The sequence below is a fragment of the Colobus angolensis genome, unplaced genomic scaffold (genome assembly GCF_000951035.1).
Source record: "Colobus angolensis palliatus isolate OR3802 unplaced genomic scaffold, Cang.pa_1.0 Scaffold690, whole genome shotgun sequence".
NCBI lineage: Eukaryota > Metazoa > Chordata > Mammalia > Primates > Cercopithecidae > Colobus > Colobus angolensis.
Genome location: NW_012120599.1, coordinates 92,930 through 115,283, shown reverse-complemented (window position 1 = coordinate 115,283; position 22,354 = coordinate 92,930). Strand labels below are relative to the sequence as shown.

General features: G+C 42.5%; 1 protein-coding gene and 1 pseudogene across 2 annotated transcripts in view; one reads left to right on the top strand and one right to left on the bottom strand.

Moving 5' to 3' along the window:
* NFX1 (nuclear transcription factor, X-box binding 1) overlaps nucleotides 1-22,354 on the bottom strand; it is an 86,885-nt gene that overhangs the window by 58,514 nt on the left and 6,017 nt on the right. Inside the window, exons 3-7 of the mRNA XM_011926548.1 lie at nucleotides 17,016-17,174; nucleotides 15,181-15,258; nucleotides 11,125-11,230; nucleotides 7,396-7,467; nucleotides 4,791-4,930 (exon numbers count right to left, since the gene is read on the bottom strand). Of these exons, the coding sequence (XP_011781938.1) occupies nucleotides 4,791-4,930; nucleotides 7,396-7,467; nucleotides 11,125-11,230; nucleotides 15,181-15,258; nucleotides 17,016-17,174 (555 nt within the window). The remainder of the gene's footprint in view (nucleotides 1-4,790; nucleotides 4,931-7,395; nucleotides 7,468-11,124; nucleotides 11,231-15,180; nucleotides 15,259-17,015; nucleotides 17,175-22,354) is intronic.
* LOC105500865 lies at nucleotides 655-1,635 on the top strand (annotated as a pseudogene). The gene is made up of 2 exons (XR_001000099.1): nucleotides 655-662; nucleotides 975-1,635. The product of XR_001000099.1 is annotated as a transcription initiation factor TFIID subunit 10 pseudogene (transcript).

The following is a 22,354-nucleotide window of genomic DNA, read 5'->3' as shown; positions in this document are numbered from 1 at the left end:
TTTTAAGACAGGGTCTCACTTTGCTGCCCAGCTGGAGTACAGTGCTATGAACACAGCTTACTGCAGCCTCAACCTCCCAAAGTGCTGGGATTACAGTGAGCCTCGACCTCCCAAAGTGCTGGGATTACAGTGAGCCACTGTGCCTGCCTTGACTTTTTTTTTTAATTAGCTGAATTTAAGATTCAAGGATTCTTTATTTTTAAAATACACATTCCATCTTTCAGTAAGTACATGCGCAATTTCTTTTCTTTTCTTTTTTTTTTTTGAGACAGGGCCTCACTTTGTCACCCAGGCTGGAGTGCAGTCATGCGAACACAGCTCACTGCAGCCTCAAACACCAAGGCTCAAGCGATCCTCCCGCTTCAGCCCCTCAAGCAGCTGGGAGTACAGGTGCGTGCCACCACACCTGGATAGCTTTTGTATTTTTTGTAGAGATGGGGTTTTGCCATGTTGCCCAAACTGGTCTCAAACTCCTGGGCTCAAGGGATCAGCCCATCCCGCCCTCCCAAAGTGCTGGGATTACAGGTGTGAGCCACTTCACCTGGCCTATATGCAATTTCATCCCCCATTCTAAAACTCACTTGTTCATTTAATAAAAACTGATTTGATAAATTAATAAAGATTCAGAAAATACACTAAATATTTGTAGAATCAATGAACTGGTAAAGAAACCCTGGCAACTGGGAGCTTTTGCTAGTAGGCTTTTCTTTGATAAGTTTCTGCTCAAACAGAACAAAGGCTTTTTACAGAGCTAATGAATAGAAAGCTGTGAACAAAAGAATCAAGGGTCAGAACGGGTAACAATAAAAAGAAAATTGAGTTCCTGATGAAAAAATCTGAGTAAATATTAAAAAGCTCTCCTAGGCACAAGAAACAGAAAAATGAGCAGGTGACAGAAGAATTAGGTAGAGTCACAGCTGGTTAAATAGTATTAAGGAACCAAAGGACCCTGTTGCCAGCCTTAAACCATTTAGTATTTTATCAACATATCAACTGGCTCCCGCCGCGCTGCCCGCCAGCTCCGCTGCGGAGAACAAGACAAAGCCCCGCGGGGACAGCAGGTGGGCTTGGGGCTGGAGCAGCTGCTGGGGACACGGGACCCTTGGCAGCGCGAGCCAGGGAGCCAGCTGAGCGGTGTGGGTGTCGGTGGGTGGCGCGGCACCCCCAGAGGGGGCCATGTCTAACGGGGTTTACGTACTGCCCAGCGCGGCCAACGGAGACGTGAAGCTGGTGGTGTCCAGCATGCCTTTGGTGGACTTCTTGATGCAGCTGGAGGATTACACGCCTACGATCCCAGATGCAGTGACTGGTTACTACCTGAACCATGCTGGCTTTGAGGCCTCAGACCCACGCATAATTCGGCTCATCTCCCTAGCTGCCCAGAAATTCATCTCAGATATTGCCAATGATGCCCTACAGCACTGCAAAATGAAGGGCACAGCCACTGGCAGCTCCCGGAGCAAGAGCAAGGACTGCAAGTATACTTTAACCATGGAGGACTTGACCCCTGCCCTCAGCGAGTATGGCATCAATGTGAAGAAGCCGCACTGCTTCACCTGAGCCACCCAACCTAAATGTACTTGTCTGTCTCCATGTCCCCACACCAGCCTGTTTTCATAATAAATTTTATTGTGACAAAAAAAAAAAGAAAGGGATCCTAGAACTATAATTCAAGAAGATAAACTATTTACATAGCCAAAATATTCTGCTAGATAACTAATGTGGAAAAACAAAAAGTCTTCAAAACTGGGTTTGAAAAATCAACTGAACAGAAACAAGGAGGAAGAGACTGGGATCAATACAAATTTGTAAAAAAAGACTTGGGTGATTTAGTTGAGTAAAAGCCCAATATGAATCAAGAGCTAAAAACAGCAGAAGCCAGGCATGGTGGTGTGCATCTGTAGTCCCAGCTACTTGGGAAGCTGAGGCAGGAGAATCTGCACTCCGGTCTGTATGACAGAACGAGATCCAAAAAAAAAAAAGGCTTAGGATAGAGAGCTTTTCTACACTTCCTGCTAATTACAGATCCATATGACATAACAGATAATCAAACTGGGCACAGGCAACTCTTCATTCTCTTGAAGAGACTTAAAAACAGGGGCTGGAACATATTATCCCATTTTCAGCCTGGGATAAAACTTGAGGAAGCACTCACAGGCAGGGGTCAGGATTCACAACAGGCTTCAAGGCTTCCATTGAAGCCTTGAAGTTTTATTCCACAGAGAACAGACTACAGAAATTTTAGTCTGGAAAATAATCAGGACACATTTAATCAGTCATCTGTCTCAGTGAAAAATCTCAAGAATGTACTCAAAAAACACCGAGTTTTGAGCAATACTGATTTTGGTGGATACCACAAGAAGACTGGCATTGCTGTGAACAATCTGGCCGCTTTTATTCTGAGACAGAGTCAGGTTCTGTCACCCAGGCTGGAGTGCGGTAGCGTGATCTCGGCTCACTGTAACCTCCGCCTCCTGGGCTCAAGTCATCCTTCCACTTCAGCCTCCCAAGTAGCTGGGACTACAGGTGCATGCCACCATGTCTGGCTAATTTTTTTTTTTGATTAGAGATGCATTTTTGCCATGTTGCCCAGGTGGGTCTCAAACTGCTAGGCTCAAGTGATCCACCCGCCCTGACCTCCTAAAGTGCATAAGCTACTGTGCCCCGCCCAATCTAGCCACTTTTAAGAGGATGTGTCGGCTGGGCGCGGTGGCTCAAGCCTGTAATCCCAGCACTTTGGGAGGCTGAGACGGGCGGATCACGAGGTCAGGAGATCGAGACCATCCTGGCTAATACGGTGAAACCCCGTCTCTACTAAAAAATACAAAAAACTAGCCGGGCGAGGTGGCGGGCACCTGTAGTCCCAGCTACTTGGGAGGCTGAGGTAGGAGAATGGCGTAAACCCGGGAGGCGGAGCTTGCAGTGAGCTGAGATCCGGCCACTGCACTCCAGCCTGGGCGACAGAGCGAGACTCCGTCTCAAAAAAAAAAAAAAAAAAGAGGATGTGTGGTCTGTGAGCACATTTCACAGGGAAGAAATGAAGCAATCACAGCTGTTAGGCTTGAAAGGAAACACTGGGAAAATATACGACAGCTGATTTTGAACAACCCAGGAGGAACATGAAATGTAGAGAAAGGCAGACCAAGGAGAGAGTATATTTCAGGGAAGCAGATTTTGGCTCAATAAAAGAAAAAACTGGGACAATTAGAGTTGTATTATGACCAAACAGCCTACCTAAAAATACAGTGAGCTTTCAGGCTGTTTAATCAGCGACTGAGAAACTGACAACATTCACTTTGGAGAGCAAAGGGGGGATAACTGCACTAAGAGAAAATAAAATTAGATTCCTTTTCTTTTTTTTTTTTGAGACAGAGTTTCACTCTTGTTGCCCAGGCTGGAGTGCAATGGCACGATCTTAGCTCACTGCAACCTCAGCTTCCCGGATTCAAGCGATTCTCCTGCCTCAGCCTCCAAGTACTTGGGATTATAGGTGCCCACCACCACGCCCCAGCTATAAAATTAGATTCTTCTCTCCCATTTCTAGATTGCAGTAATGGAGAGGAAGAGAAAAACTGAAAACATCAAAAACATAAACTTATATTCACAATTTAAAAATTTTTTTCTATTCATGTAGATACTTTCTTTTTTCCCATTGATGTACAGCTAGGATACAATAAACATACATATTCAGTTTTGATTGGTTTCTGATATCTTTTGGTAATTGTATACATCTGTGTAACTAACACCCAAAACAAGATATCAAACATTTCTATCAACCAAGAAACTGTGTGTCCCTTCCCCTAATTTCCACCACTAGGCAACCACTTTCTAATTTTTATTATGAAAAATTAGTTTTATATGTTCTTAGATTTCACATATGTTCATTTTATTATTATTATTATTATTATGTTTTTTTAGACTGAGTCTCATTCTGTTGTCCAGGCTAGAGTGTAGTGGCGCGATCTCGGCTCACTGCAACCTCTACCTCCCAAGTTCAAGTGATTCTCTTGCTTCAGCCTCTTGAGTATCTGAGATTACAGGTGCCCACCACCACGACCAGATAATTTTTGTATTTTTAGTAGAGACAGTGTTTCACCATGCTGGCCAGGCTGGTCTCGATCTCCTGACCTCAAGTGATCCACCCACCTCAGCCTCTCAAAGTGCTGGGATTACAGGCGTAAGCCACTGTGCCCGGCCAATTCATTTTTAAAAAGATTATTTTGGTCTTTCTAGGTCCATAATAATCTGGTCCTTTCAAGCAGTTACTTTTAAACAGCATTTTAAAATCTATTTAAATTAGATAGGCCAGGCACGGTGGCTCATGCCTGTAATCCCAGCACTTTGGGAGGCCCAGGCAGGTGTTATCACTTGAGGTCAGGAGTTCGAGACCAGCCTGGTCAACACTGTGAAACCCTATCTCTACTAAAAACACAAAAATTAGCAAGGTGTGATAGCGGGCACCTGTAATCCCTGCTACTTGGGAGGCTGAGGCAGGAGAATTGCTTGAACTCAGGAGGTGGAGGTTGCAGAGAACTAGGATTACGCCAACGCACTCCAGCCTGGGCGAGAGTGAGACTCATTTCAAAAAGTAAAAAAAATTATACAGGACAATGACCTATACTGGTATGCAGGTAAAATAAAAAAACTATCTAAGCATTGTATCTCCAGTTCTCTCTACTCAAGGTCTTTGTGACTATAAGTCTGACACCAATCAAAGTTTATCAAGACAATCATTAATAAGGTTCCAGAAAAGAACACAACCATTGCTAGCTGGTGTGCCCACCACTTACCCTGGTTCAAAATGATCTGGCAAGGCTGGCATTGACCCCCATGGCACAGCTCAGCACATTGGTGCTGACCACAGTTCAAAATATTCTCACATGGGTTGGAACAGTGGACTGAGACAGCCTGACCACAGCGAACTGTGTGCCTGCGAAGACAATAGATGTAAAGACAGCATCAGTCTAAAAGTTCCTGTTGGACAACTAAATTAACACTGCGGCCCTAACTCTTCCCCTCAAAACCTACTCAGCCTTTCTCTAACTTCATTTCCCTTACTTTTTCCAGTAAGTCTCCCTCCTCCAATTCTTATTTCCTCAATTACTCTCCCCTTCTCCAATCTTTTTCTTCTTCTTCTTCTTTTTTTTTTTTTAAATAGAGACAGGGTCTCACTATGTTGCCCAGACTAATCTCAAACTCCAAGGCTTAAGCGATCTTCCTGCTTCAGGCTCCCAAAGTGCTGGGATTACAGGCTTGATCCACCACGCCTGTCCCACTCTTTCTTCTTTCTCTTCCTTTGTTCTTTTTATTTTCCATCCTATCTTTCTCTCCTATTTTCTGAGTGGCGAGGAACTGAAGGCTATTCCTGAGTATTTGCTTTATGTGATTTCATCTGAGTTTCACGAAGTGGCATGCATAAGGAGAAAGAACGCTGGGTGAGGAGTTAGAAGATCTGGGTTCTAGTCCTAGCTCTGCCTGGAGCTTCCACAGTACTTCACAGACAGGGCAGAAGGACAGCTATCATGTACCCAGATCTGACACACTCAGACTAACAGCACAATGGCATTATTCTGAGACCCAGCACTTAGAACATACTATATGTGACTTTGCTTCCGGGTAGGGAAATAAGCTAATTCTAGTTTTGTTCTAATAAACATCCCGATTTTGCTGAAAGAAGGATATAAGAAAGTCCTTTTTTTGTTTGTTTATGTGAGACAGAGTCTTGCTCCGTTGCCCAGGCTGGAGTGCAGTGGAGACATCTTGGCTCACTACAACCTCCGCCTTCTGGTTTCAAGCGATTCTCCTGCCTCTATCTCCCCAGTAGCTGGGGCTACAGGCGTGTGTCACCACGTCAGCTAATTTTTGTATTTTTAGTAGAGACAGGGTTTCACCATGTTGGCCCAGCTGGTCTCGAACTCTTAACCTCAAGTGATCCGCCCACCTCGGCCTCCCAAAGTGCTGGGATTACAGGCGTGAGCCACTACGCCGAGCCGGAGAAAGTACTTTTAGACAATTGTCTTCAGGTCTCTTTCTAGGGTAATGGTTAAGCACTTGCAGTCTACTCTCCTGCAAGAAGAGTTTTATCTGATCCCCAACTCTCAACTCCATATTTTGTTTTTAAAAGTCACTGTTATATACATAAATGATCAGCTTGCAGTACTTGACCTAATGGCCAACACTGGCCTATTATGCTACCATTCTGCCTAGCACCATGGCTAACATTAACCCCGTGAAGTAGACACTATTATTTCTACTTTATGATAAGAAAAATGAGGTTCAATGAGACCAAGCAACTTGCCCAGAATCAACAACCAGTAAGTGACAGAACCAGGATCTGACCTTTCCGAGTCAAAACACTTACATGTAATCTCAGGCCACATAGCTATCCTCATAAGTTCAGTAAAGGCTAAACAAATGCACCTCACTGAAAATCTGCATGATTCATCTCATCCTGTGGTTCAGAAATCATTTTAAGATCTTACTGGGCCTCAGAGACACTCCACAGCTATCAGTGATCCTTGTACTAACCACCTAGGAGACCTTGTATTATAATGGAACAAGGGTGGGCTCTGGAGTCACCTATTCTTTCATTCAACAATATTCATTAAAAGATTCCTAGATGCAAGATACTGTGCTAGGCACAGGAAACTGGCCCCGGCCTCCTCGACCTTAACAGGCCTGGGTTCAACTCCCGGTTCTGTCACCCAGTAGAGAGGTTAAAAAAAAATCCTTGTCGACTGAATGCGGTGGCTCACGCTTGTAATTCCAGCACTTTGGGAGGCCGAGGCAGGTGGATCACGAGGTCAATAGTTCAAGACCAGCCTGGCTAAGATGGTGAAACCCCATCTCTACTAAAAACACAAAAATTAACCGGGTGCAGTAGCAGGTGCCTGTAATCCCAGCTACTTGGCAGGCTAAGGCAGGAGAATTGCTTGAACCCAAGTGGCAGAGGTTGCAGTGAGCTGAGATCGTGCCACTGCACTCCAGCCTGGGTGAGAGACCGAGACTCTGTCTCAAAAAAAAAAAAAAAATCCTTGTCACTTTGGTATTTTACCTGAAATAATGGGTAGTCTCACAATCTCACTGTGTGTATAATTTCTTAATCACTTACAAGATTACAAAATAGGGTCACGGGCAGCACAGGGAACTACTATAGAAAAGTACTATCCGTGGTGCTTTTGGTCTCTCAAGTTGCCCACTTGGCTCTCTTCCAAGTTGTACTTTCCTTCTGTCCTCTCCTTCCTGTCCCAAAGCTTTAAGAAAATAAATAAATAAAGTACTATTCATGCCTACCATTTATTTGTATCTACCTACTATTCTTTTATTTTAGAAATTCACAAGTCAATCATGCAAGTGAAAACTGAGGTCTTCTTTAGAGTGCAATTTTAACTTTACCTGGTTCGTCCACATTCACATGTTTTTGTCATAAAGGCAGGGCAGGGTGGGCAGGGTCCTGGATGGCAGAGACTGAAAGAGAAAGGTTTCACTGAATAAACCACAGCCATGTATCCAAATCCGAACAAAGCTGTCCTAGCTGGGTCTTATTGTGAATATGGCAACAAATAAATCTACTCTGACATGTCTTTGTATTTGTTTAAAGTTGATTAAACTATTTGAACAAAGATATCAACTGTACTTTTATGTGCAAAAAACTGACATCATTATCACCATAGACTATTTAACCAGAGAAGTAAATCCCAAGTCAAAATACTGGTTATATTTGGGTTTGAGAGTCAAAGATTACATTTTCAAATACGGTCTTGGTCCACTTACAGCAGTGTATGGGGATAAAAATAGTTTGCCACTCAGGTAAAGGCAGAATGGCTAATAGGGTCCTGTAGAAGATCAGAGTCTAAGCAAGGTAATAGAACTCAAATCTACTGGGTCCATAAGAAGTACAGACATACTCTTCATCAGCTATTGAAGTAATAATCAGGCACTGGGCTAACAATGGAACAGTGAAAAGAAGGCTGACATGAGGGGAGGCATGCTGGTGAGTAACATGGAGAGAATGAAAGAAAGGGGTCATACAAAGAACTGGGCTGAGTGATATGCTATAGGTCAGAATTAACCCTCTGAAAAATGCTTTTTTTAGGAGCTATATTATAGAGACCAATAGAAAAAAGTTACAATATGGAATTTGTATATTCAAATAAATACTGTCCTCTTCAAAGCAGACACTTTGGCAAATTACACAGCGGTACAGAAATACCACTACTTAAAACATTTTGGGAACTTCTACGACAACTGTCTTTGGAGTAGGAGGGGTATATTCCAGGTGGCAAATCACAACCCTTTGGGAATCAAAAGCCAATCGGAGCCAAGACAAATGAATCAGATGGGTGTGACAGGACTCTGATTCATTGCTAGTGAAAATGTAAAATGGTATGGCCACTTTTAAGACAGTTTTGCAGTTTCGTACAAAACTAAACATAGTCTTACCATACAATCTAATAATTACACTCCTAGTTACCTGAGTTAAAAACTTATATCCAGGGCTGGGCGCAGTGGCTCATGACTGTAATCTCATCACTTTGGGAGGCCAAAGAGGGAGTGTGCTTATAAAGTGCTTTAGTGTGCTTATAAAGTGGTCTGGCTGGAATGTTTAGTTTCTGTGAAACTCCTAAACAAGCTCTGATAATTCCTAAATAAGGTTTAAACATTGAAAACAATACAGGAACAAGTGTCTAGTTTTCTAAGGTGACTCATTCTGATAGACAATACCCATAGGAGACATAAGTTTAAGCATGTTTCTTTAAAGATGAGTATCATTATTCAACAGCTATATTTTACATATACCTCAATCCTTTTGGGTGAAACAATTTGCATTGCTTGTCAGGTGTGGGTGATTCTAGGTTATTTCAAATATCCCAGAAGCCGAGACTCAATCTCAGGTTTTCTTAACTTTTAGACCAGAGGTTCACAACACTGGCTATATATTGGACATGCCTGGAGAGCTTTTAAAAATATAGATGTTCACACCAGGCATGGTGGCTCACACCTGTACTCTCAGCACTTTGGGAGGCTGAGGTGGGAGGATAGCTTGAGCCCAGGAGTTCAAGGGTGCAGTAAGCTACGATAGCATCACTGCACTCAAGCCTGGGCAACAGAGCGAAACCCTGTCTCTATGGCTTTTGAGCCCTAACAAGTGTAAATGAGAGAAATCAAAGCTTTCTTGGAGACCAGAAAAGTGCTACTGGGGAATGGGTTTCAGCAACCTCTATGTTGCTGAAAGTAAAAGAAAGTTCCCAAGTGTGAGAGCTCCAGAGCCACAAAAGAGCAGGAGCAGGTTTTAAAGTGTTCTTTTCTTTCAAACATGGTGCTGATCACGTGATCTGCATCAGTTTTCATCTCTGGTAGTCATGAAAGCTTTGGAAAAACAGTCCATGCAGAGGATTAACTTATTATTGAATTTACTGAAAATGACACTTAATGGCAGGAATAGCTTAAGTCCTTCCTAAGGAAGGATCTATGCGAGCAGTCAAAGAGAAGGAGGTATCTGACTGCCCAGCAGATCACAGGCCATGCTGTCTAGCCCAGTCTAAAACAGTTCTACTCCCACTGACATTTCCCCAGCACCACCACCATGCCTTGATCACAAGGCCCCTGGTCCAATACTATCCCTGCTCCAAGCAGTAGAAACACCAAGATAACACTCTGATGCCTCCTTTACTCTTAGACTTGGGTACTAAAAGTTAAGAATTGTCATTTTTTGATCACTTGCCAGAGTCTCTACCGAGCCACATAGGTATACTAACTCATTTAATTTTCCTAGAACCCTATAAGTATTATTATTACTATCATCATTATTTTACAGATGCAGGCTTAGATAAGTTAAGTAACTTGCCCAAGGTCACGTAACTGTTTAAGTAACCTCAACCTAAGATTTAAACCTTTGTCTGAAGTCAAGGCCTGTAGAAATTTACTTGTAACTGATCAACTGTTTTTCTATTACTGTGCATTTTTTGGTATTTAGAAGCTGACTGCATACAGTCTACTTATTTATTTATTATTTTTAGAGACAGGGTCTTGCTTTGTTGCCCAGGCTGGAGTGCAATGGTGCAACTACAGCTCACTGTAGCCTTGAGCTCCTGGATTCAAATGATCCTCCTCGCTCAGCCTCCCAAGTAGCTGGGACTATAGGTGTGTGCCACCACACCCGGCTAATTTTAGATTTTTTTGTAGAGATGGGGCCTCACTTTGTTGCCTAGTCTGATCTAGAACTGCTGGCCTCAAGCAATCCTCCTGCCTTGGCTTCCCAACGTGTTGGGATTACAGGCATGAGCCACTGTGTCTGGCTTATGGATATATTCTAAAGCTGGCTGTTTATTATAGGGAAAAGACCGACATCCTATGGCTGGGTGTGGTGGCTCACACCAGGAATCCTGGCATGTTGGGAGGCTGAGAAGAGCAGACCGTTTAAGGCCAGGAGTTCAAGACCAACCTGGGCAACATGGCAAAACCCCATTTCTGCCAAAAAATACAAAAATTAGTCAGGCATGGTGGCACATTCCTGTAGTCCCAGCTACTCAGGAGGATGAGGTGGGAGAATGGCTTGAGCACAGGAGGTGGCGGTTGCAGTGAGCTGTGATCACGCCACCACACTCCAGCCTGGGTGACAAAGTAAGACCCTGTCTCAAAAAAAAGATTGACATCTTAGAAATACTGTCTGACCAGGACCCTACACAATTGTCTTTCCCCAGACAGAAGGTTCTCCTATACATTCTCTTGGACCTGGATATCCTGGGTATCAATGGGGGATAAAAAATATGAGTCACATTTCTTCTTAGAAGCAAGCAGCGTAATGTAATGGAAGGAGCACTGGCTTTGGAAACCCTAACTCCATCATGGCCTACCACTGTGACACTGGGCAAGAGGCTTGGCCTTTCTGAGCCTCATCTATAAAGTGGAGATGATAAATATCTATCCATTACTGGGCAGTGGTAAGGATTCAACAAGTTAACTGATGTAGAGTGCCTGGCACAGGGTGATTTGGGACCATTTACTGAGGTCCCATATCACCCTTCATTCCAAACCGTCACATGCTAACCAGATATGTTTACTTAGAGTCACCAGCAAAGCATGTCCACCCAGAATCCCAACGGAACTGGCATGCCAACTTACAGGTTACAGGAATGTGGGCAGTCCTGGCCAGGCTGTTTCTTTCTACAAACCTCACCACAGCTATGTGGAATTTCATTTCTGCTCCACTCAGGATTCTTTACCTTACCTAGAACACATCAGATCAGAGAGTCAATGGTACAAACTTCAACCACATCCTCAACTTTAATGAAACATTGAAGTGTAGCTAGACAGCATGCAACTTTAGTGTGGTTTTTATTATTTCAACAAATGTATTATCTCCTATCCTAAAATGAAAAGATAAATATAATGCTATTCATAAAAAGTTTCACTGAGTATGATAAATCTTGAATCTTGGATTACCTGGTAAAGATAAATAAAAAGTCACTTTTACTTATGAAAATACTACCTTGACTAACGAAAACGTTTAATTTAAGATAAATATCTATATGACAAGCCGTCTATAAATGGGCTTCTGGACTGATATGCAAATTGTTGCTGCAAGGATCAGAGAGAGGGAATAAGAGAAGAGCACCATGGGGAAAGGGGGGAGGCAGTAAGAGATGGAAAGGACATAAATCCCCTGTGTAGCAGGAACTCACCTATTCCAAAACTATAAAGTAAGCATAAAAGAGCTTACGATTTTATAATCAACATCACTGCAAATCTTCGTGGCACATCTTCCATGGACTCAGCAGAGACAGGAAAGAGTAAAACGAAGGCACAGGATTCCTCCTTGACCTTGAGGAATTCATCCTCACTTTGGCAATTTGCACACTAATTTGCAGCCATCCCCAGTCCATGGCCTCTGCTTTTCTCTCTATACTATCTCTTTCAGAAATTGTATTCATGTTGAGAGGTGCAATCCACCTAAAGGCCATTGATCCCCAAATCCACATTTTCTCTCTTGCCCTGAATCTTCAGATGCAGACCTACATGTCCAAATGTCTGCTGAACATCCTTGCTTGGGGTTTCACAGTCACCTCAAACTGGCTTCATCCACAGCCAAAGTTCACATCCCTCTACAACTCCTCCCTGCTCAGGGTTTCCTATTTCTGTCAGTGACACCAACCCTGTCACAGTCACACACGCTCAGAAACTACAGTCATCACTCATACCTCTTTTTACTTAATCACCAAGTTGTGTCAATTTTTCCTACACAGTGGCTCTCACCTCATCTCCTCTCCTACTCCTGCCTCTCCACTGGCCAAAACCTCATCTCCAGACTTTTATAAAAGCTTCCTGCCTCTGTGTTTTTTTGCTCCAGTACAGTGCCCTGGTTTTTCCCTAACATCTCTCAAGAACTCTACCTCTTGTCCCTGACTCCAAATGACGTTTTGGGGTGTTTTGCTTTTCTTTCCCCTGCAAGTGTTCTGCATTACACCCTTTTCTCACTCTGTACTCTTTCATCTGCTAGGGTCTTCACTACTCCTCTCAGCTGTGATTCTCATCCTTAAGTCTTGGTCTTTCCTCAAATATTGCTTCCCGCCTATTGGACATATCTCACTGTATGTTCTGCCCACTCCTCCAGCTCAACATTTCTAAACTGCAGTCACTGTCCCCACCAGACCTTGTTCTTTTGACCTGCCCTTTTCCTTGGTATTACCATTTCCAAAAGCATGAAACTCTGGAGTCACATCTGAGTTCCTCCCATTCCTACTACTGTTAGGAATCAACCTAACACCATATTTTTCTTCCTATCACACTCATTAGAGGCTTGTACTGTTCTTCATCTGGATTATTGTAAGTCCCAAATTGTTTAGTCTCCAAAATACTCTACTCACTGCTACCAAACCCATCTCCATAAAGAACAACGTTGATGCCCTCAGTGGCTTCCCATAGCCTTCCAAATGAAGTCCCAACATCTGAGACTGGTATCAAAGGGTCAGCCCTTCCTTTCCAGTCACCTCCCACTTCTCTAGCATCATAGATCTTGGGCTCCATAAGTGGATGAATCACTCTTCTCCCAACAGATCCTAAACCCTGTTGATTTTGAACTGCCTATGCTATTCCCTTCAACATATCTTTCTGCCTACCAAGGTTTTACCTAGTTTACAATGTCAGTTCAATTCTACATCCTTCAAAAAGGCTTCTCTTAAACATCCAGCTGCAAGTCATAACTCACCCCAAAGATCTCCCATAGTACTTTGTACTTCTAGCAGAGTATCGGGCTAATTGTGTCTTAACTCTTAGACTGTAAGCTCTGGTAAGTTAACCTATTTTATTTGCCTTTTTCTTCACAGTGCCTCGAACATTAATAAGTTCTCAATAAAAACATGGTAAACTAATGGTCCCCTGGAAGAACAGTGTGGGGCAAAGTCATCAGCAAATAAGGCCTTTATGTATACTCTCACATCATTTTGCCACTTTCAGATTATCTTGACCTTCACTCCACATTCTTATACCGCCTTAGAGTCTCTCATCTAATTTGCCAGTAAAGGCTTTAACAAGATTTTTAATTCCATTGTGGTACTTTATGTTTAAAAATCCTTCAAAATAAGGTATTAAGTATTGGTATTGTCCTGTTTGCTCAAATTTCCAATGATCTCTTACTTCCAGTTTCATGCTGCCCTTCTGGTAGTAGTATATTCAAGAATATTTATTCCCTCACCTAATACCAATTTAGTATCTATTAAGGCTCAGATTCTGTCAATAAAACATGTAAGACCAGAAAATTCCAAATAAAACAGTGGCCAAAGTGAGAGAGAGAATAACAAAGGAAAGCTTCCTTTGTAAGAGGGCTTTTGGGGTCAGATTTTAAATGATACTGTTGTTAATAATTGAAACAAAAGAAGGGAAGTCGAGGAGTTCACCAAGGTATTGTGTCTAGAAGATACAGAGTTGATGGTAAATGACTGACTCTTTGTGAAAGCTGCTAGCTAAGTAATGGGAAAGGAGAAATATGAGCAAACTGGTTAGAAAAGTAAGGAGAGCATGCAGAAAGAAAGAGGAAGAGTTACTTATTTCAAGAAGGGAATGGTCAAAGGTGTCAAGGGCTATCACTCTGCCAAAAAGATTATGAGCTTATAAATCAGCCTTAGATATAGTTGGAAAGGAGTCACTGGTGATTTCTTTGTTTTTATTTTATTTACTTATTTTTTTGAGATGGAGTCTCACTCTGTCACCCAGGCTGGAGTGCAATGGCATGATCTTGGATCACTGCAACCACTGCCTCCCAGGTTCAAGCGATTCTCCTGCCTCAGCCTCCCAAGTATCTGGGATTACAGACATGAGACACCATGCCCAGCTAATTTATTTTAGTAGAGACGGGGTTTCGCCATGTTGGCCAGGCTGGTCTCGAACGCCTGATCTCCAGTGATCCACCTACCCTGGCCTCCCAAAGTTTGTGCTGGGATTACAGGCATAAGCCACTAAGCCCGGCCCATTGGTAATTTCTGAATACAGTTTCAGTGAGGCAACAAGACAGAAGCAAAAATGCAATGCTTCAGGGAGGGAGACAGACAGTAAAGAAACAAAATCTGAAAAATCAACAACTAGAGGGAGGTGAGTCATTAAAAGGTAGGAAAGGAAAAAAAACATGCAGAAATGGGCTAGCAGCAAGAATGAGCATCTGGGTTACAGGAAGTTTTCCCCTAATACTTAGGGGAACTGAGATATTCAAAAACAAAGAAGTATTCCATAAAGAGGGAAGATGTCAGGATAGAGTTTATAATGCTGGTTTGTAAAAAAACTGCTTCTTATAAATACCAATGACTTATTTCTAGGATTAAAATAAACACTGTTATTTACTCATACTGCTCAAATCTGGAATCAAAGCTGTAACTGCTGGAGGTGAGATGAAGCCCATGTCCACAGCTACCTCTGCTACCTGGTCAGGCCTGGTCTCAAGACCAAGGAGACCAGCACTACAGCCCAGAAGCAGCATGAGCCTGGTTGGTCATCTCCAAAACAGCCTGTCAGGAGCACAAAGGCCGTGGCTCTAGCTGCGTGATGGACGACATAAATATAGTCTTATAGACTCCTATAGCTTTGAAGTCTCCTCAGTAACTTCTAAAACATGCCCCGCAGATCACCCTTCCTGAACTGAGGTACAATGTATATAGTAAAAGAGACTCCAGTGTATATAAACAAACTTACCACAGAAACAAGTGTAGGTATTAGGAACATGTGCAGAAACATTCTGACAGGCAGGGCACCTCCAACCACTCTGGCCATCTGTCAGGAAAAATGAGAGTAGGCCAAATAAATTTTCTTCCAAAAGCCACATGTAATTAAAAAAATTTAAATTTATAGGAAGCCACAATATTGAAGTAGTGGTAACAATTTCAATGTTAAGCATATCAGATATTTAAGGAACAAATTCACAAAACTGACTGCTTAGCTTGAATACAGCATCTTCCATTGAATATGGGGTTCATTAAAAAAAAAAAAAAAAGGCCGGGTGTGGTGGCTCACGCCTGTAATCCCAGGACTTTGGGAAGCAGAGGTGGGTGGATCACGAGGTCAGGAGATTGAGACCATCCTGCCCAACATGGTGAAACGCCATCTCTACTAAAAATATAAAAATTAGCTGGGCGTGGTGGTGCGCACCTGTAATCCCAGCTACTTGGGAGGCTGAGGTAGGAGAATCACTTGAACCCGGGAGTGGGAGGCTGCAGAGAGCCGAGATCATGCCACCGCACTCTAGCCTGGCAACACAGCGAGACTCCCTTTCAAAAAAAACAAAAAACAAAAAACAGAAAACAAACCCACTAGCTAGGCATGGTGGCACATGTCTCTAATCCCAGCATTTTAGGAGGCTGACGCAGGACTGCTTGAACCCAGGAGTTCAAGACAAGACTGGGCAACACAGCAGATCGTCTAAAAAAAAAATTAGCTGGATGTGGTGGCATGTGCCTGTAGCCTCAGTTGCTTGGGAGTCTCAGGCAGGAGGATCATTTGAGTCCAGGAATTCACGGCTGCAGTGAGACATGATCACACCACTGGACTCCAGTCTGGGTAACAGAGTAAGACTCTGTCTCAAAAAAAAAAAATTACAGTTAGATAGAAGGAACAAGATCTAGTGTTTAGTAGCATTATAGCTAACAATAATTTATTGTATATTTCAAAATAACTAGAAGAGTAGAATTGGGATGCTCCTAACACAAACAAATGATAAATATTTGAGGTGTTGGAATCCTAATATGCCAATGACCCTGATTTGATCATTACACATTGTATGTTTGTATCAAAATATCACGTGTACCCTATGAACATGTAAACTATTATGTATGCATAGTAAGAATTTAAAAATGAAAAAAACAGATGTTTTTTAGTTTGTTTGTTTGAGACAGGGTCTCGCCCTGTCACCCAGGCTGGAGGGCAGTGGTACAATCTCGGATCACTGCAATCTCCACCTCCTGGGTTCAAGCAATTCTCATGCCTCAACCTCCCAAGTAGCTGGGATGACAGGTGCCTGCCACCACACCTGGCTAATTTTTATATCTTTAGTAGAGATGGAGTTTCGCCATGTTGGCCAGGCTAATCTTGAACTTCTGACCTCAGGTGATCTACCTGCCTCAGCCTTCCAAAGTGCTAGGATTACAGGCATGAGCCACCACACCAGGCCAAAAATGAGAAGATAAATTAAAAATAGAATTACCATATGATCCTGCAATCACACTTCTGTGTATGTATCCACAGGAAATAAAATCAGTATGTCAAAGAAAAAATAATAAGTAAAAGCCATCATTTTCAATATGAGTGACTGATTTTATCATATCCTAAAATATATTTTAATATTGTTATGTTTAGCTGGTTTATTTAAGATCTATAACTTAATTCTGGTTATCTGAAACACATGATCAAGGTAACATACACTCCCTGCAGAAAAAGTAGTCAAGAGAAATTAAACTGTATTTTTAAAGCTGGGCTTAATACTTGAATACATCAAATGGGTGAGAATAACTACTCAGAAGAGAGAATTAACTGACCTGCTTGAGATGCTGGAGACCTTGCCCATTTCTTTATGCAGTTCAAATGAAACACATGGTAACAGCTTTGACAACTCCACACTGGAGCCGTGACGCGAACCAATTCACAGCACACCATGCACTCGTATTTTTCTGTAGTTAGTTGTTCAATCAGAGAACCTGTTTAAAAAACAAAGTAATAAAAAAGATACACTCAAACACAAAAAACTGTTTCTCACTTTAATCAACCAAGGATCATCAAGTCATTCAAGAGAAGAATCCAAACACAGAGATTTTAAGGGCTATCTGATTCTGGGTAAGGTGGCTGGCTATTCAGACTGAGGCCAATAAGGGGCAGGAACATGCTGAGGAAGAGGATTTAGGAAGGAGACACTCAGGTGGGGATTCCCATAATTAAGGAAACATTCCCAGGAAAATAGCAGAGTAGCCAAACGACCCTTGTAACAAAGCCTGAGGATCCACTGGGCAATACAGAATCTTGCTTTGCATTTTCTATTTTCCAGGATCCTCTAAATCTATCAGATCCATGGACTTAGGTTAGGAAGGGGCTCATGAAGCTGTAGTGTCAGCTATAAGAAGCCCAAGTCTGGGCAGGTTCCAACAACCCATGAGTGGTGAGATGGCTCTAGCAGTTGCCCTGAAAGTCTTTAGTCATTCCCTTAACAAAGATATTCTTGGTGCCTACCATAAGCCCCATGGTGGTGTTACAGTCCCTGGCTACAGGAGCTCCACATCCAATGACAGAGACCAGTGTGTAGTTATCAGCTTAATTCTCCCAGATTTATTCCTGAATACCTTCACCCACTTTCAGATTTTTTCCTCAAACACAATTGCAGCAAAGTCTTTCCAGATTTCAGTACAGCCAGATACTCTCGATACTCTCAAAACTGAGTGTGAGTGTGAGTAGATGCTTTTTTGAGTACATACTTTTAGCACTGCATTTATTTCACAATATTATTGTTATTTGCTTTCAGGTCCAAATAAGTTAAAAGAATAAAACTAAACTAAAATACAACATTCCAAGCACATTACATATTATTAGTTAGTCCTCTCAAATAGGCTGTAACAGGTTGGGCACAGTGGCTTATACCTGTAATTACAGCACTTTGGGAGGCCAAGGCGGGCAGATTATGAGGTCAGGAGATCAAGACCATCCTGGCCAACACAGTGAAATCCCATCTCTACTAAGAATACAAAAATTAGCTGGGCGTGGTGGCATGTGGCTGTAATCCCAGCTACTAAGGAGGCTGAGGCAGGAGAATCTCCTGAACCCAGGACACGGGGATTGCGGTGAGATGAGATTGCGCCACTGCACTCCAGAGCTAGACTCCTTCTCAAAAAACAAAAAAAGGCTACAACATAGGTACAATTTTACAGTTGAAGAAACTGGCTTCATGTAATTAGATCATTTATCCAAGGTCACAAAACTAGAAATTTAAAAGTCAAAATTCAAACTTGTCAAACTATCTGACTCAAAAGCACACATTGTAATATTCCCTAATATTGGCTCTCCTAAGATTTACTTTCTGATTGTTCGCTTTGATGTCAAAAGAAAGAGAGAACACCCTGAAACTGAAAGTTCTGTGAGGAGGTAGAGTCTTGTCTACCTTGCTGAGTGTAGTATTTCCAGTGTCTGGCATATACTAGGTGCTCCATTAAACATTTCTTAAATTCATGGATAAAGGAATAAATGAGTGATATCTAGTCTGTTCCACAACTTCTTTCCGTGAAAGTTATAGGCGTCACCAAAGTTCAGGCTCGAGTGCAGTGGCATGATCGTGGCTCACTGCATCTTTAAACTCCCGGGCCCAAGTGATCCTCCCACCTCAACCTCCTGAGTAGCTGGGACCACAGGCATGTGCCATTATACCTGGCTGATTTTTTTTGTTAGTGTTTGTAGAGATGGGGTCTACCTCTGTTGCCCAGGATGGTCTTGAACTCCTGGGCTCAGGTGATCCTCTTGACTTGGTTTCCCAAAGTATTGCGATTACAGAAATTTAACCAAATTAAAAAAAAATCTTCCCTGAACAAGAAGTAAATAAAACAAAAGCAAAAACATCTTTTCCAAAAGGGAAAGATGGAGAAACTGTCAGAGGTGGTAGGAGACTAAGAAGACATGACTAAATGCAACGTGGTATCCTAGATTGGGTCCTGAAACAGAAAAAGGACATTCGCAGAAAAACTGGTAAAAACTGAATAACATCTGTAGTTTCGTTAATACGATTATACCAATGCTAATTTCTTAGTTTTAACAAAGGTACTCTGGTCATGTAAGATGTTAACATTAGAGGAAGTTGGGTGAAAGATATATGGGAATTCTTTGAATCATCTTTGCAACTTTTCTATAAATCGAAATTATTCCAAACTAAAACATTTTACAAACACCTTTTTCTCTCCCAGGCTTTTGACACTTCGGTGAACGCCAATTCTATTCTTCTAAGTTGCTCAAGCATAAAATCTTCCTTCCAAATACATCCAAAATTTATCCAATTGTTACCTTTTCCACCACTATTACTCCAGTCTAGGTCTCCATCATCTCCTACCTGAACAACTGCAATAGCCTCCTAACTTGTCCTGTTGCCTTCTTAGAGCCTGTTCTCCACACAGCAGCCTAATAATCTTTTTTTTTTTTTTTTTTTTTTTTTTGAGACAGGGTCTCATTCTGTCAGCCAAGCTGGAGTGCAGTGGCATGATCACTACTTACTGCAGCCTTGTCCCACTGGGCTCAAGTGATCCTCCTACTTCAGCCTCCTGAGTAGCTGGGACTACAGGCATGTGCTGCCATGTCCAGCTAATTTTTATTTTTTTGCCTTTTGCAGAGATGGGGTCTCATTAAGTTGCCCAGGCGGGTCTTAAACTCCTGGGCTTAAGCAATCCTTCTGTTTTGGCCTTCCAAAGTGCTGGGATTATAGGTGTGGGCCGCCACGTCCGGCCCCCGATTATTTCAGAATGTAAGATCATGCCATCCCTCTTCCCAGGACCTTCTAGCAGCCTCTCATCTTATTCAGAACCAAATCTAAGGGCCTCACATGATCCAGCCCTTGCTATTTCTCTGACCACCTTTCCTGCCCCCATCTTCATTGCCTATAATACCCCTCCCCACATTTAAATTTGCTCCTCCCTCTGCCTAGAATGCTCTTCTCAAGCCAGCCACAAGGTGCATTTTTGTACTTCATTCTTGTCTCTGTTCAAATGTCTCCTTATCAAAGACGTCAACCTATCTAAAACAGCACTCTTGTCACTCTGTCCTCTTAACCTTCTTAATATTTCTTTTTAGTCCTTATCACCACCTGACATATTAAATATCTAAGTGCTTTCTGCCTGTCTTCCCTACCAGAATGTAAATTCCACCAGTAGTCCCTGTACCTAGAACAGTGCTTAGTACGTAGTATTTATGCAATAAATATGAATGAAGTGTTCTCAAAAATGATATGAATAATGTGAGAACGTTAAGGCCCCAAGAGATTTATTAAGCAGAATTCTAAGATGGTCTTCCAGATTCCCACCTCCCTGGTATGTATACCCTATATAATCTCCTCCCCTTGAGTATGGGTGGGCCTGACTTAATCAGGTAAGCCGTTCTAAAAGAGGTGAAAAATCAAACAGAAGTCAGAGAGATCTGAAGTGGCAGCAGTTGCTTTCCTGCAGGCCTCAAAGAAGCAAACTATCATGCTGTGTACAGAGCCATGTGGCAGGGAAACGCAGGTGGCCTCTAGGAGCTGAGAGACACTTCTGGCCAACAGCCAGCAAGAAAACAGGAACCTCAGTCCTAACACATGTAAGGAACTGAATCCTACCAACAACCAGTGATTGAAAGATCTCAGATGAGATCACATCCCTAGCCAAATTTGGAGACATTGAGCAGAGAACCCAGCTAACCTGGACCCATTCATCTGACCCACAGAAACAGTGGCATAATAAATGTGTGTTATCATAAGCCACTACATTGTGATAATTCACTATAAAGCAAGAGGTAATTATTAACCAGCCTTAAGGATTCAATAACGTCTCTGGTATAACATTGCTTTGCTTCACATATACATTGAGGTTCCAAAAACAACCCTGATGAACAAGCAACTAGAATGATTGGCTGGTCTAAAAACAGGCCCTGGGTAGATGGTGGCTTCAAGGGTTGGGCTGTGTCTCACATTAAATTGGAGAGGGGTTAAGATAGTGAAGGTCCATGAGGAAGAGCTAGCAGAATAAAATTATTTAGCTTGATGAAATATACACTTAGAGCAAAATGATAGATGTCTTCGAATACTGCATAAAGCTGATTTGCAATAAGGAGGAGGGGAGCTGTGAGAAGAAAGACTAGTTGCTATGCTGCTCCAAAGGATAAAACTTGAACCAAAGGATAGGAAGGAAAGGAAAGAAGCTTTTAGTTCAATATAAGGATGAGCTTTTAAAACGGTCAGAACTGAGTACCTACTATGTTTCAAGAGCTGTGTGGGGCAGCAGGGTCACAAAAAAAGAAAAGAAATACACAGTGTCTGTTTTTAAGGAGCTTACAGACTAGTGGAGGACAATGAAGCATAAATAAACTATGGTTTCCGGTACTAAGTTCTGTAATAGAAGCATGCAAATATAAGAGAAAGACATAAGTATAAGGGCTGTAAGAGATTAATGCTATCCATAGAGGTGAAAAAAGTTTCCCTGGACATGTGACTAAAGTAAATTTTCTTCCCCCCAAGACAGGGTCTTGCTCTGTCATCCAGGCTGGAGTACGATAGCTCACTGCAGCCTTGATCTCTTGGGCTCAAGTGATCCTCTCACCTCAGCTTCCTGAGTGTCTGGGACTACAGGTATGCGCTAACATGCCTGGCTAATTCTTTTATTTTAATTTTTTTGTAGTGACAGGGTCTCCCAATGTTGCCGAGGCTGGTCTTGAACACAGGTGTTCCTCTCACCTCAGCCTCCCCAAGTGCAGGAATTACAGACGTGAGCCACCATGCCTGGCCTAAAGTAGCTTTTGAAAAATAAGTAAGACTTCGCCATCGAACTGAGTGACAAATTCTAGAGAGAGGGAGCCACATGCAACAGCATGCAAAGACAAAAAAGTGTAGAATCCAGGGAATAAAATGTGGTAGATACTGAGGCAGCGGAAGATGTGCCTGTTGAGTAAGGCAGAAGCAGTAAATGGAATTAAGCGGGAGAGTGACACAGTTTAATGTGTGTTTTAGGCCAGGCGCAGTGGCTCACGCCTGTAATCCCAACACACGCCTGTAATCCCAACACTTTGGGAAGCCGAGGCGGGCGGATCATCTGAGGTCAGGAGTTTGAGACCAGCCTGGCCAACATGGTGAAACCCCTTTTCCACTAAAAATACAAAAATCAGC